General features: G+C 40.6%; 1 protein-coding gene across 1 annotated transcript in view; it reads left to right on the top strand.

The window, feature by feature from the left end:
- Positions 1 to 15,609, top strand: part of PTPRG (protein tyrosine phosphatase receptor type G) — a 405,613-nt gene that overhangs the window by 267,743 nt on the left and 122,261 nt on the right. Inside the window, exon 5 of the mRNA XM_065845638.2 lies at positions 427 to 522. Coding sequence (XP_065701710.1) covers positions 427 to 522 — 96 coding nt within the window. The remainder of the gene's footprint in view (positions 1 to 426; positions 523 to 15,609) is intronic.

Genomic DNA, 15,609 nt, shown 5'->3' with positions numbered 1-15,609 from the left:
TTACAAATTGCTTTAGGAGTAAAGAAATAACTCTAAATGTTGAAATCCTTTTCAAAAATTCTCTATGGTTTTTGAGACAAATATGTTTAGCACATTTAACAGAGCAGGAGATGAGCCTGCAATGAGCAAAGAAATGGAGAGATCCTGGCAGAATGCACAAAGTTTACCATCTAAACAGACTGGCCATACTGTTTATCCTTGGGTTTGTTCTTAAAATGCATTGCGTTGACTCTGTTCCCTGGTTACTGTCCCAGTAGGGCAGTCATGCTATTAATCAAGATGCTAGTTAAACAATATTGTTCAGCAGAATTCCTTTATCTCCGATTAATAACGCTGGGTTTATGTATGGTGTATATGCATTACCTCATTTGAAAGCTGTATGAATCAACACTAATCTGATTTTGTTGTTGTTTTTAATTTTTACAGATGCAGATTTACTTCTACAATCCTGATGACTTTGACAGTTTTGGAACAGCAGTTCTAGAAAACAGAGTAGTAGGAGCTATGGCGGTGTTTTTTCAAGTAAGTTTAAACAAGAGCTATAGCCATAAACCAAAGCATTCACCAAGCACTATTTAATTCATCGAATTGTTTCAAGCTTAATGGATGCATCTGTTTTCTTGTTCCCACCTGTCTAAGTGAAAGATATTTCATATTGTCTGTGTGTGATTTAAAATGTAAATAAGTATATTTAGAAACATAATGAAAATTTTTGCAGGAATTGTTCTGATTTTATAGCTACTTTACAGATGCAGATTGAAGAACACATTTATCATGGAACTTCCTTCACTGCTGAAGCACATTGCTGGGGTCCCTGGAATACTAACAAACCCATGCAAACTGGTTCTGTTTAGAGAAAACTTAAAATTCAAACGTAGCTTGAGGGAAAATTAATCAATAAGTTTCATCAATCTTATCCGTAGCAGCTTCTTCTAAATTGTCATAGTAACAAGTTCTTGAGGAGACCAGGTTTCCAAATGAGTGAATTTATGCATCTCCTTTTTAAAAATGCATCCTCAAGAGCGTGACTGCCTGGTTGGCTCATTTGTTGGTTTGACACGCTCGAGAGCTGCGGTGCGGGGTGCAGGCTGGTGCTTGTGATGGCTGGCAGGCCGAACGGCAGTGGTGCTCAGCAATGGGGGCTTTTTGTCATTTTGCATCAGAAATAGAGTTTTTCCTTTGACTCAAGGGTGAATCGAATACAGAGAGTTGAAGCAACTCCATTCCACCGTATGGAGAAGTGGCTAATAAAGATTTTAAGATATCTCAAGGTGTTGCTTGTTCAAAAGAGAGGAAAAGAGGGAGGGAAGAGCAAGGGAAAATGCTGGTCCTCCATGAGGTTTCACACTAGTTTTTGCTGTGGAAGAAAATGATCTTACTGTTATCTTTGTGAAGTCAGATGAAAAAGAATATGCAAGTACCCATGTGTAAATACCCCCCTCTTTCTTATGATCTTAGAGTGACAAGCTTGACTCTCCCTGCTCAAATTAAGTAAGGTTGTCTTTTTTCCATGTCACTGATTTTGATCAAATGCTTTGATAAGGAGAAAAGGGCTGATCCTAGTATTGCATAAATTGCTGTGTCTCTGCTGACATCAGGCTAGTTGAAGTAGGCACGTTAAATTCATCACTGTTATTCTGAGCACTTCTGTGGCGTTTCACGTTAGGGTAGATTTGGTGGAGCTGCGATAATTTACAGTGGCATAGCAGGATGATTCCCCAGACTTCTTCATCGTGATGTGCTGTGGGAAGCATTGGGCAAATTGAATTTGGCCTTACAAGACAGAAGTTTAGAAACAGAACGACCGGAGGCACTGTTGCTTGATTTATACCACATTATGCGTGTGTGCCGTGTCAGAAGGAGCGTGTGTTATGCCGTGGTGTGCAGTACATGTTGTGGCATCGTCAGTCTGGAATTTAATTGCTAAAATACCCTGATGTGCTTCACATAAACCCCGTGAAGCACTGCCCCATGTTGTGCCATTTCCTAGTCTGTATGTGATATTTATTCCATAAAAACTGCTTTTAGAGGTTCTTAAAACTGGAGTGGGACTGTGTTTTGTATTCCCCACCTGCAAAGGCAGGTGCTGCACTTACTGCAAGTCGCACTTTGCACAATTCTAAGGGAGCCGTTAAACTCACTAAAAATAACCTAAGATAGTTTGTAATGCTGTTAAAAAAAAAAAAAGATCTTTGATTGGAAGAGACCTCAGGCTCTTTAAGACCATAACCAAGTGTTGCGGTCCCCTCAGGGAAGCAGAAATCTATACTTTTCATCATTTCTAGCCCTGCAGGCCACAGGACATTAGGCTGTAAAGTCTGGATGATGGTGCAGCTGGGCTCCTCGGCTCCAGGAGCCATGAAATCTGAAGCCATTACTGATAAGCAGTCTCTGATCTCTTCCGGAAAGTGGGGCTAAGATAATTCTTTAGCAAAGTGACCCAGGGACAACCTCCTTTGCGGCTGCAAGGAAATGGTTTTCTCTTTTTTGGAGTATTTTTTTCCTTGCCTTTGGGTTGAAGTGATAAATCAGTGGCGTGCCATTAAACTTCTGCAGGTATCAGCTCTTCCCTCTGGGTAGTTCCGCTCTGAGATGGAAAGCTGCCAAGGAAAATTTGTAGAGCCCGAAGTCCCCATTCTGCAAGGGCATGTGTGGAATTCTGGCCCATGTAACTAAACTCGAAGGGCTTCAGCATGACCGCTTCTGTTTTGGCCATCATGAGGGTTTCCTAGAGTTTGCCCCATAGAACTTGAGTTTTTGTACATAGGGTTATTTATTGATGGTGACAATCCTCTGCAGATCCATGCTGTGTTTGACCAAGGTGCCATTTACAGACAGTTTCGTTCCGAAATTCTTGGTGTTCCTTTGGCCTTGCTCCCCAGGGCGCCATGCAGATAAGCTTACCGTGGCTGGTATTTCAACCAATTAATTTAAAAGCTGTCTTTTAAAACTGATTCTTAGCAAGTTCGAACGAAATATCCCTAAGATGTCTGTGGACACATTTTGACTGGCAGCTTTGACTATTTTATAGTTTGAGCTGTAGTCTCATCTCTAACTCATTTATCTAGAACACAGCTTTAAAAAATTGTAGTAATAGCGGTCACACTGGTTTTTTACAAATACATTGGAAAACTAAATTGTGCATGCTTTTCTATGTAAATATTTTAACACGGAAATTATTGGGTAGATTTGCCATTAAGTCAAGACTTGGATTTTTGCTAATGTGTTAATGCTGTGTTGTAATGAATGTGTATCGCACTGACTGAATTTATAGTCTGGCAGGTGTTTTTTGTTTGACTGATGTTCACAAATGTTCCTTTGAAAATCAGGCTCTCCAGTGAATGAACATTATACTGAACTGTATAATTATTGGTGAAACATTAAATAATTAAGAACCCTCTTTCCTCCTTTTTAAATAATTTAATGTGGACTATATAAGAATTTTCCTTATTGAATTCACTGTTTCAGGGGCAATTTCCAGGCAAAGTACTTTGGTTCTGAACTTGGATAATTGAAGCATTTGGAACTTGGTTGTAATTGCTAATTATGCTTTTCTTATTGCTTTCATTGTAAACTCAGTTTGATGAATTCTGTTTGCGTGCTACAGGTCAGTCAACCTGACAAATAAAAAAAAATTATTAGTTAAAATCAGGAAACAATTCTTGCAAATACGAACTGCTATAATTGCTCATCTCTGTATTTCATTGTGTATAGACACTTAGAGAGGGTCTCCTGTACAATAACACTGTGGGAACTCTATAGCAGGTATTCTCAACTTGCAAATGAGATGAGCTGGCCTGGAATCTCTAGCTAGGCTCTAAAAACTGATTTTAACATTGCAATACAGGTTGTAAAGTGAAACAGGTATGTTGAGGAAAAGCGTCCCATGATACTTAATCCCTTTTCTGACCATGGCAGCGCTTCAAGCACCGTGCCAAGGACTAATTTATTTAGAGGGGAGTGCTGCTGAAAATTCTTGCAGACTTTTGTCCTGTAGCTGGGTATTTGGGGCAGAGTGGAGTGCCTCACTGGGCAGAAAACAGGCAGCAAACCAACAAAACCTTGCACCATGCTGTGGTGTTTCCTTCAAGATCCTCTCTCATCCTCAGTGACGGCACAGTGAGTGTAATGGAGCAGCAAAGTGACTTAGGAACCTCCGATCTTTGTAGTTCAAATTATTTGAAAACCTTGTAAGGTGGAACAAGCTGAAAAGGGGAGAAGGGAACTCTGGTGACTTTTATAATGGTATTAAAGCCAATAAACATGTTTCACTGGAGTGGGGGGAAATCAGTGGGAAAAAATGTTTATTTTTCTTGAAGTGGGAAAGTTTGTGGGAAAAAGTCAGTTTGTTTCAGGAGAGAGAGGGCATCAGAGTATTAAACAGTCAATGTACATTAAAAGAAATATTTTTGTTGTTAAAGATAACTCACGTGTTATTTTAGCAAAAATCAAAATCTTCTGGAGACAAACGAAGTTCTCTTTGGCTCCTGACAAGTTTTTCAGGAGAAAACAACATGACCGTTGCTGTTAGTATTGGGGTTATCTACTGTTTCTCGAAGTCAAAGTGGTGCTAGTGGAAGATGTTTAACATCACAGATCCGTTACCTCTCACCAGTGGTATACTCTTGGTCTGCAGGAAAACCTTCTGGATTTGCACAAAAGGTGACACCACAGTGACGGGACCCATCTGCTGGGGCTCACTGCTTTGTGGACCTCTTAATAGTTGCCTGTGGCTGCACGTTGGGACCCACCGATCTGCTGAAACTCATGGCCGGTCCCAGTCCAGCGGGGCACTTGAGTCTCGATTTAAATGACCCTACCTTGAGTGGTTGGTGCACGTGCTTAGTTTCAAGCCACAAAAGGTTCAACTTGTACTTAATGATATTCTGGCTCTTGGCCTTGGTTAATTGTCAGACTGAGCTGGTTTTGAAGCAGACCAGGAGGGGGAGGGAAGGATCTCAGTGGTTGCTGAGTCATCCGTTCGTATATAGGCATGTAATGCATATTTACAAGTCGCATTTGAAATGAGTGCTTACTTGGATTAAATGCATTCAGACATTGCACGACTCTGTTTTAACCATCTAACAATATAATTCATTGCACTCTTCACTAGTTGCTTTATTAAAGCCAAACTTAAATGTGTTCAAAACAAACATATTGGTTTTGCATTTGAAATATTCATCGTTTGGGCCTGAGGTAGATTCATTACGGCAGAGAATACTTCATTCCTTGATTACTGCTGTGAAAAGACACAATACTGATTCCCCAAGCACTCATCAAATATTCGATAGCTCAGAAATTCAGGAGGAGATGATGGAATTCTTGTTCCTACCGGGAGGGCATATAAATCTATTTTTATTATTTGCAAAGAAAACCCTCAGTGATTAGTTACTGTGTCTCAGATACTCAAACAAATCATCTCTAAAGAAGTTGAAGTAAAAATGAATTTTAAAATAACTTCTAGCAATGCTTTCATCATTAAAATTATCTTCATAATGATGAGTGATGTTGATACCTCGATCACTCAAGCTGTAGCAGTGCAGGGCTGGATGTTCAAAGGTAATTAGGTGCTTGGCAGCAAATATGCAACTAATGGTATTTTCAGAAGTACCTGGGATAAAAATCAAGGAGTTTACGGGTCTTTTTTCTAGGATGCCATTCTTAATTCTCTTTTCTAATACTAATGTATTTTAACAGTTCTTGAAAAGAGTCGTGTGTAGGACTTTTAGCTGTTAGATATGTGTGTGTTGTTGGTGTGTAAATGTCTTTATGTTTGCTGTTAACTCGTGTATGCAGTGATTCGCTCTTCAGTAAAACAAATAGTAATTGTGGCCTTATTTTGTGTACGTTTTTTGGTAGCAGTTCTTGGTGCACTTTGTGAAGACAATCTGTAGCTCACTTTTCACGCAGAATAATTCAGTGGAACACCATCAGTCATTGGATATTTGGCACAAGTTCGCTTTTTTTTAAATGTGTATTTCTCAAATAACATAACTCAGTTTTTGACTTCCCTAGAAACCCTTTTTTCCCCCCCTTATTCCCTTTCATTAAGTCCTTCATGCGTTTTACATCATAACCAAATAAATTCAGTGAATAAGTGCTTCAAATGCAGTGGCTATCAAGAGAACCACGTCTGGTGGGAGACCAGGTTCCCATGTTTTCTGATAATTCCTAATTCCTCCTCTCTCTTAATATATAATGCTCTATGAAAGTCTGAGCAAAACTACCTTGATTTTGAAAATGAGAATGGAGGGGGGATGTGTGCGCTTTTCCTGAGACATTATATTCACCTACATGAAACATAATCAGTGCTTCAGTGTTTAGGCAATATCTTAAAGGTGATTTGCAGTAGTTCAAATAACATGAAACATCATTAACATGCAGGGCATCATCCAGAGTCATTGAGAGGCTTTTCATTTATTTTAATAGACTTCAGATACATGTAAAGACCTTAAAATGAAATTACAATATTAATTCTTTTAATGGCTACTTTAGAACCCATGGTGTTTTATTAATTATAGCTTATGAGTAATAAAACTATTGTTATTGATTAGCAGTATCATTTAGTAATTAGTACAGGTATTTTTTATCATAACATAAAAATGTGTGTAGGCTAAAGCTACTTATTCAATGCCTTTAGAAAGTGTAATTTCTATTTGTCAAAGTGTATCCATACGTACTAGTACTTCTCCATACAACAGAAGACAAGCAGAACAATTTGAAATGTGTTCTTACTCGCTGGATTCAAGTTTCTTCACATTTTTTAATCATTGCAGCTATTTAAAACTATTAGTTGTTACTAATAAAATTGGTATTAGGCCCTTGAAATAGTTGGAGAATAATAGAGAGATACAAAGTCGCTGCTCTGACACAAAGGATGAGAAAAACAGAGTAGGTAGATATGGTCGGTACAGTACTGAGAGTAAATTTTTCTGAGTAACAACTTGTACAATGCATGTAATGATGTATAGTAATATACAGCATCTCTGGAGCAGCAGATTCTCCTGATTTTCCAGTGAATAAAATGAGATAAAATCATCAAAAGACAAAAGTGATTTTGAGTCATGGAGAATTTTAATATGAAATTATGAGAGCTTCTCAAAGTCTGTTGCATTTGGATTGAGTTCAATATCTGAATGGCACTGAACTGTCTCCAAAAGTGGTCTCTTTAGCCAACACACGCATGTCTAAGTGCCTAGCAATAAGTATTCTTTCTCATCAAAAAGCTTGCACTGAAACCCTCTTCACTGGACATTGAGTTTTGGTAGAAGACAAAAATTCTTGGAAGGTGTCTGCTTCTAAAAAAAAACACATTCTACCTTTCCATTAAAGAAAACAAAAAGTATTTTTTAAACTAAGTCCAAAATTCAGATTTTTACTTCAACTTATGTTGAAAGTTTCATTTAGAAATATGAATATTTTTGAATATTTTATGTAAAAGAAGAAAGGGAAGAACAGATGGGGAATAGCTCTATGAGTAAAAATATATATATATATATATATCTAGTCTCAATTTTGGTTCTTATTGAGTTTCAAGTGCTTAACAGTGAGGCTGTAACTTTATTCTGATCCATACCTTTGTTCTGATTTATCATGTTTCAGATGTTATTTAGTAGTCAAAGTTCTGTGTGCAGCCTAAACATAAAAAGAAAAAGAAAAAATTCTGTAATGATGTTTTTCACCCTGTGTTTCAGTACATCGATTGGTAGGCTGACTCTCGCAAGTACTAAGCAAACATTCCCTGATGAAGCCCTGAGTTTAACAGAGAAGCTTCAAAAGGTTTTTAGCTGAGGGACAGAGCTGCATCCCTTTCTTGGAGACCATTGCTTGAAGCAGCGGAGGAAGCAGCAGATCGCTGGGGTGAGCCCTGCGACTTCACTGACCTAAATCTGGGAGCACAAGGAGCTGGGAAGGGGTCGGGGCTGTCAGCCCGGTGATGTTCATCACTCACATACTTCTGGGCTCAGGAAACGAGGACTTTGTTAGTGAGCTGAACGGCACTGGAGACTCATAGAATAGTTTGGGTTGGAAGGGACCTTCGAAACTCATCCAGTCCAACCCCTGCCATGAGCAGGGACATCTTCACCCAGCTCAGGTTGCTCAGAGCCCTGTCCAGCCTGGCCTGGGATGTCTCCAGGGATGGTTCAGCCACCACCTCTGTGGCCAACCTGGGCCAGGCTCTCACCACCCTCATTGTAAAAAATGTCTTCCTCATGTCCAGCCTGAATCTCCCCTCTTCTAGTGTAAAACCATCACCCCTTGTCCTGTTGTAACAGACCCTTCTACAAAGTCTGTCCCCATCTTTCTTATAGGCTCCTTTGAGAAGTGCTGAAAGGCTGCAATAAGGTCTGCCTGACCCTTTCACCTGTGGGGTTTTTTAACCAGATGATCTTCAGTAGTCTGTATTTTCTGTCCATTGGCAACAGCACTGATCACACCTTTGCTCCTGGGCTCAGTGTGCAGAGCCTGGTTAATCCCTTCCTTCAAATCCCATACAAACAGGAGCAAAGTTTCTCTTTAATTTGCAGGGTACCATGGGCTCAGGCTTTCTCATTGCCATGGCTGTGCATTTGTCATGGCTTATCCATGTGAAGGAGCCCACGTGGCTAAATCCAGGACTGGTAGGAGCAGAAGTGTTCACACAGCAGCCTGAGCATCCCAAGCAAGCGTGCTTGAAGGAATGAGGTACAAACTCGTGAGCGAAAGCGGGGCTGGATTTGGAGGCAGCCAGACTGACAGGGCGGGTGAAACAGATCGTTCTTGGAAGCAAACACACCATTCCGCTTCTGCTCGCCCGTGTTCTGCCAAGAGGCATTTGCAGTCTCTAGATCATGATGGCTGCAACCTGCTGTGTTGAAACTTTTCTATCCACAGGCTGACTGTGCAGTGTAGAAAGATAATCTACCTTATGTGCACTTATCTTGTTTCTATGATTCTGTGTTTCTGTGATCTTCTTCTGTGCCCAAGCAATCGTCCTTTCCCTTCTCTTCAGTTCTATGAGCTCGTTCATGGTGTTTTCCAGTAAGGCAGAGGAGCAGGAAGTCTGATTTTATGACAGATGACCTCCAAAATGCAATACTTTCAATTAAAGCCTTTTTGTTAGGTTGAGTTTGAAAGGATATGGGCTGTACAGAAAGCGGTGTCATACAGTTCTTTTTATGGCGCAGAGAGAAATACGAGAATGCACAGAGTCTTTGACTTTTATTTTGTTTTTAATCTCAGATATATCTAGAGGAATGCAACTTCCAAAGTGTCTGAAAAAACTTTAATTGAAGGTAAAAATTAGATCCCTTTTTTTCCTCCAAAATGCACTGTACATGCTTTTTTAACTACAAAGCCTGGGATCATAACTCATGACTTATGCTGTCGCTGCTCTGGTTTGGATGCAGTAGCAAGGAGGGTGGCTAACAATGGTGATGGGTTGTCGAATGACTTTTGCTTTTCATGATAAATCACAGTCCATTGCTCAGATTTATTTAATGGAAACATCACAATTATTGATGCTAGGAAGGGACTGTGAACTTTCTTGCTGTTAAGAGGACGTGGACTCCAAAGTTGTGCAACGCTACAAATATGAAAAATACTCTGTGTATCTTTTATGGAGCCTCTCCTCAGTATCTTGAGCTGTCATAACCATTAATGAGAGCTGGTTGTGTGCATTGCACGGGTAATAGATCTCTGCACTCTTCTAGTTTAATGTTCATTTGACTGTCAGTATCACTATCTCTAAGTTTACAGCACTGTAAATGCTTGTAACTTGCAGTTTTTTTGTTTTCCTGATGCTTCTTAATTGATTAATGTATTAGAATTAATCCCAAGTGGGATACCGGTATTAACTTGCTTCATTAAATTGCATACCAATCTTTAGCCTCAATTCTCATATTTGTCCCCTTATATTTTAATGTTTTGAGGAGCTTGCCCTAAGGACTTGATCAGCATGCTTTTGTGTGTTCTTTTGCCACCCTTTCCTTCCTCTCACCCCTGATGCTCAAAAGTGGAGTCAGTTTAGGAATACTTAGAGAGTCTAATGTCAGCATCTTAAATACAGTAATTTACTTCTCTGTGATTTAAAAATATCCTGTCTTTAAAAAAAAAAAAAAAAAGTAATCACTTTCGTAGCAATGCCATAAAAATCTTTAAATTGATAGAAAAATATCTGGTGGAGTTTTCATCACCAGACTCCTGAAAATGACACTTAGATGTCTAATACGTAAAAATTACCATCGTCAGTCTATAATCTCACCCCCTCTGTGGCTCAGGAAGATTGATACTCAGGAAGTCTGCTGATTATAACCATTAGACTAAAAAACAAATTAGTTCCCTAACTACAGTAATGCTTTTTGCATTTTACTCTGGTGTGCTTTGCCGATGCATCACTCTGTCACTTTATCGCACATCACGAAGCAGACCTAGAGCTGGATGCCAGGAGCTGGCTCGGAGCAGAGCGACCCCCCAGCCTTCACACCAACTCCTGCCGCTCGCCCCGTATCTGCTTCAGGGGAGGGACAGCAGCCCCTTCTAGAGTCCCTGTTTGTGTCTTTGGGCGTCGAGAAGCCATGGAAGGTGGCTTACTTCCTTTGCTGCAAGTACCTTTTCTCCTCTCCACGATAGCAATGGTTGCTTCATCCCCAGCCTTCTTACATGTTCCAAATCTGCTGCATTTTGACTTGACCTTTTTTGTTTAAGAATAAGAGAGAGAGAAGCTGGAAGTAAAACATGTATTTTTTGCTCTCCGAGTCTTCGAAGAGTTTTCCTAGAGTTGGACTTCGATACAGAATCAAAGGGGATGTAAAGCTATATGTTCATCTCCTTCCTTTCTCCTTTCAAACACAGCAGCTGCACCTGATAACTCACTGTTTTCACCCTTTTGTTAAACATCCAGCCTGAATTCCTGGAAGATCATTTTTTATGCCTGTCTGCCTACCTCTTTTTTGAATTTAATTTGATTTCTTTTTCTGCAAAGTCTATCCTCTGTAGCCATCCAGGATACACACTCCATTTGTCTCTCAGAGGACTCATCAAGTATATGTAGTTTGCATTCATGGGATGTAGATGGTAAAATCTAACATTTCCATTAGGAAACTCTAGCTCTTCAGTTCACATGTTGCCCAGTTCGGCAGGATATTGCACAGGATTTGTTCACCCCTTAGAAAAATCACACTTGTTTTCATCCTCTGTATCTTCCCTGACGATGTAGAGTCTTCATATGTCTCTGGTTACCAGTTAGTGTTATGGCACATTTTAAGTGAAGGTGAGCACAGGATCTATTCATAAATAATTGCGTAGTTTCACTTTGTACCATAAAAGAGAGATTGGTTGTAAAGCCTGAATATATAAAATAGATGGGTAAAATTGGGGCTTCCTTTGCCTTTAGATCTTCTGGCTCAGATGAAAAAGTTATTCTTATTAAATTTAAGCTGTTCTGCCTGAAGAATTATTACTGTAGTTCTCAGATATAACAGTGCCAAGTTTCTCCTAGTATTGGCAATAATAAACAATGCAAGCTTCAGACAGAATTTCCTGGGTAGCATACCAAATGTTCTAGAAAACCTTCTTGGACAGCAGCTAATACATTTTTAATACAAATAAAACATAATTCTTTAGTCTCATTTCAGTTTGATCCCTAAGGTAGAAAAAGTTACACTGACTATGCATAATTTATGTATTTGTTTGAACTGTTTACCCAGCCACTCTATTCACAAAGTCGCTTTTTGTTAATAGGTTTATGTGAGATGTAAGAATCACTTAGGGCTCACATTGTACAAATAATGGAACATGTCAGTGGGCTGGTTACGTGGTCACCCGAATTCTGCCTCCGTCTGCGCTGCCCACCCCGTCCATCTTCAGCCAAGTCACAGAACAGGTCTGGCGAAAATGTCAGGGTGTTTTTCCCAGATCGTATGTGATGTGAAAGTGTGGAAGTGTGCAAGGGACAGGAGGGGAGCAGCTGGGAGCAGGGGGTGCTGCCCACCCTATTTGGGGAGAGCGTGGCTTGGTGTCAGGCTGGTGTGTCCATGTGAGTGCCATCCCAGTTATTACCAATGACACGCATGGTTTCCTCTATAATTCCTATACATTACACATGATGTAGAGTGAGCATGCAGGAAAATATCCCTCGGTAATTTAATTATAATCTGTCCTTAATTACCATAAATCCAGTGCTACAGGTTACTGCCGGAGGGTTGAGTTGTTGCTGGTTTTTGTCATCTGTAGTTTCTGCGCTGCAGAACGACTGTGGGAGAGATGATTATCGAGGGTTTTCTGAGCTGGTGGTTTTCTTTCCAGGGGTCAAAGGCAATGGAAGTAAATCAGAGTCTAGTCTGGTCTCTTTCTTTATGTCTTTGTATGGAGGTAGACATTTGTATGTACGGCTGATGGCTTAACTGATAATGCTGATGGCATATCACCCCCAAAATAATTCTGCAGCCGAGATGGCGGCTTGCCCAGAGCAATCGTTATATCTGATGTTTTACCTCCTGCGAATCTAAATCAGAAATCTTTGAGTTCATGGAGTGGAGATGAGGGTGTGTAAACCTGGGAACCCTTTCACAGTATAATTTTAGTAGCTTTCAGATATATCTTCTACATCTGAGAGTCACTGAAAAGCACACTAATCCAACTGAGGTAATGAGTGTGAAATGAGCTAAATTGTCCCAGTTTGAGTAATATTAAACCCCCCCTTAGTTTTAAGTTCAGGTGTGCTTGTATCAGAGTTCCCAGAACAAAACCAGCAAAAAAGCTGGGGTGTACTTTTGCACACATTAAACTCTACTGGAGATAGATAAGAGTCAAGAATGCCAATCACCGTCTTATTCTCTGCCGAAAATTGAAATACGTGTTAAATAAAGATTGTTTAAATCTGTTCACAGCACGTCTGAACAGTGAGCTTTCAGAGGCTTGCAAGATGGAGCAGGATTTTTTCCTATGAGCTTATGGTGTTTGCAACTGTTCCACAGCTCTGGGAGCACTGAGAAAGCCAAAGAAAAGCTGCCTGGCTGATAGTATCAGAAAAGTATTGAGCTGCTGATTGTAAGCAGACCTTTTCTGCGCATCAAAAATGCATTGTAATGTAGTCATTATCAGAGTAAAGAGACTTTCTGAAAGAAGCTATTGGTTTTGCAACATCTGTACTGTATCAAATGAAGCCTAACTGGAGATTTGGCAAACTGTTCTTTATGAGTAAAGTAAAACGATGTACCGCATTAGAAAGTAGCTTGGTTATTAGAAAGCTCAGTCTTGCTCCTGATAAAATGGATTTTTTCAGTGTAAAATTCATCTTTACTTGCTGCAAGAATATTGCTGAAACAGATTAACTTTGGATCTCAGTGTATTTTATAGTGTGTCTCGTGTTATTTTAAGGCTGTAAATATATTAGCTGATCTATAAGCTTCACTTAAGTTACTGCTTTCTGGGTTTTTGAAGAAATAGGATCATGTTATGAAGAAATCAGAATGATTGAATTAAATCACCCTTTTTGCTATTTACTTCCCCTCAGGGTCACGTTACCAGGTCAATATTTAAAAACAGCTATGTGGGTAAGTGTTGATTAGAAGGCAAAGCTCCGTAACCCTAATGGCTAAGCCAGTAATTTTTTTGTGGCTTGTATGGCACTGTGCACATGCCTGTCTATTAGAAGCAGGCAGTATAACATTTTTTTCAGTCCTTCCTCCCCCTCGCCTACCTTGTCACCTGGCAAACTTTCTTCATCGTATCTAGATCCTATAAAAACATCTAACATAATTTGAAATGCTCTTGTGTGAGACATGATTAGACTGCATCAATCACTTTTCAAAATTGTTTTTTCCTTCTTCACTTTGCATTCTAAACTGCTAAAATCAAATACTTTTATATCCTGCTGCGTGTTGTGGAAGACATGAGCAGACAGAGAGTCTTGGGTGAAGCAGTCTTGTAAAGTACTCTCCCAAAGTGCATACCAGTCAAATTAAACTTCAGGTTAGCATTTTGGAATGCTCTCCTCTTGCCAACTCATTACCAGTGATATGGCTAAGCAAACTGTTGCCTTCTGCTGTTCCAGGTATCCACAGAGATTTATTATATTTCAACTAAGAAGCTTACCTTTAATAGCACACGGCCCACCCCACCTTATGGCTAGACTTGTCTCTTCTCATAACTTGGGCAGAGAATTAAAGGCTGGGAGTAAAGCTGGCTTTTAAACCTGTCTAGGTAGAGCCGTTTGATGGTCCCTGTGTTGTGGATAGAAACATCCATCATTTTTGAGCCTGAACTCACTCATTATCTAGACCTACTCTGCGCTTCCCCTGGGGTTGATACCACACGGCTCTGTGGACAGATGGTGGTGGGAGAGGGAGGTGATGCTGGGGCAGGTGGCACCACCTCGGTGTGCTGCAGGGCCATATGGGCACTCGGGTGTTGGAAAAACTTGGTCTGTGCATGCAGGACAGCTGGCTGCTGCCACACCTGTCTAATGGAGTTGCTGAAAGGCTATATAAATTCATGCTGAGCTATGGAGATTATCTCTGTCAGCTGTTTTTTTCAGTGCTGCATTTATGTTGTAAGTGCCCAGCCTATGCCTGCCTTTTGGGAAATACTCTCTTTCTTCGTTACTGCTTGCATTGCATCTGAGGCGTGTAACTAGGGCCTTACCCCTAAAATAGAAGATTTTTTTATGCCTTCCTTATCATGCCATATGTTAAAATGCTTGCTGCCCTCCTTAAATCTGAGTGTAGACAGAGCTGCAAACGCAGATGTGTCCTAGCAGAGTGCTGGGTTACAGGCCAGTCTGCAGAGAGCATGGGATGCTGCAGCATCAAGCTTCAAGCACTGCTGCTTGCTGCCGTTAGCGCTGAAAATCCTCGTCTTCACAGCAGCCACAGTGCAGTGCTCCTCGTATGAGTGGTACAGCTTGGCTGGAACCAAAACTGTGTTGGGTCTCGGGCATTTTGGGGACAGTTACCTGTGCAACCTGGCAGTGAACGTGTCCTTCTGTGCCAGCTTTCTGCAGATCATCCTTACAGAGCATTGGATTTTTAGTTCACTCCATACCAGCTCAGGCTTTTGGCAGGGGAAAACCTAACGCAGGTTGTGGTGCCAGTCGCAGGTGGTTGTATGAGGGTGGTGCCATCAAAGGATCATGCAGCCTGCCAGGTCTTGAGAAGAGAGATAAGAAACTTTTCTAGAAGCGGATACCAAAACTGGGATCATGGCAAATCATATGCCAGGAGCCCCGGGTGGTCCAGCTGACTGACCACAGCGTTCGTGATGGGTTCTTAACCAGTGTACGTGAACAGTGGATGCCCAGGAGTTAAAGTGCTGGGCTGTGAACAGAAGAGGTTAAAAAGAAGGAAGTAAATAGCTCAAATTAATAGGCAGGTTCTCTGACAAGCAGATTCAGAGTATGTGTGAGAGGAGAGGAGATGGAAGACTCTTCCTGAGAGCATTCCTGTGTGCACCCACCTGCAGGAAGCGTCTTCACTGCTCTGGGTCAGACTAGACTTGTTCAAAGAGCACCTTTTGTTCTAACCACATTTTAAGTTTTATTTTAAATCACGTTCAGTTGCATTTAATTTCTTCTCTTGTACCTTTGCCTGGGATTTTGAGATTCTGGCAATTTTGAAGTTATATCCTGTG

Source organism: Patagioenas fasciata, chromosome 10 (assembly GCF_037038585.1).
Source record: "Patagioenas fasciata isolate bPatFas1 chromosome 10, bPatFas1.hap1, whole genome shotgun sequence".
NCBI classification, from domain to species: domain Eukaryota; kingdom Metazoa; phylum Chordata; class Aves; order Columbiformes; family Columbidae; genus Patagioenas; species Patagioenas fasciata.
Note: the sequence above shows the minus strand (reverse complement) of the source record. Positions and strands in the feature narration are given on the sequence as shown.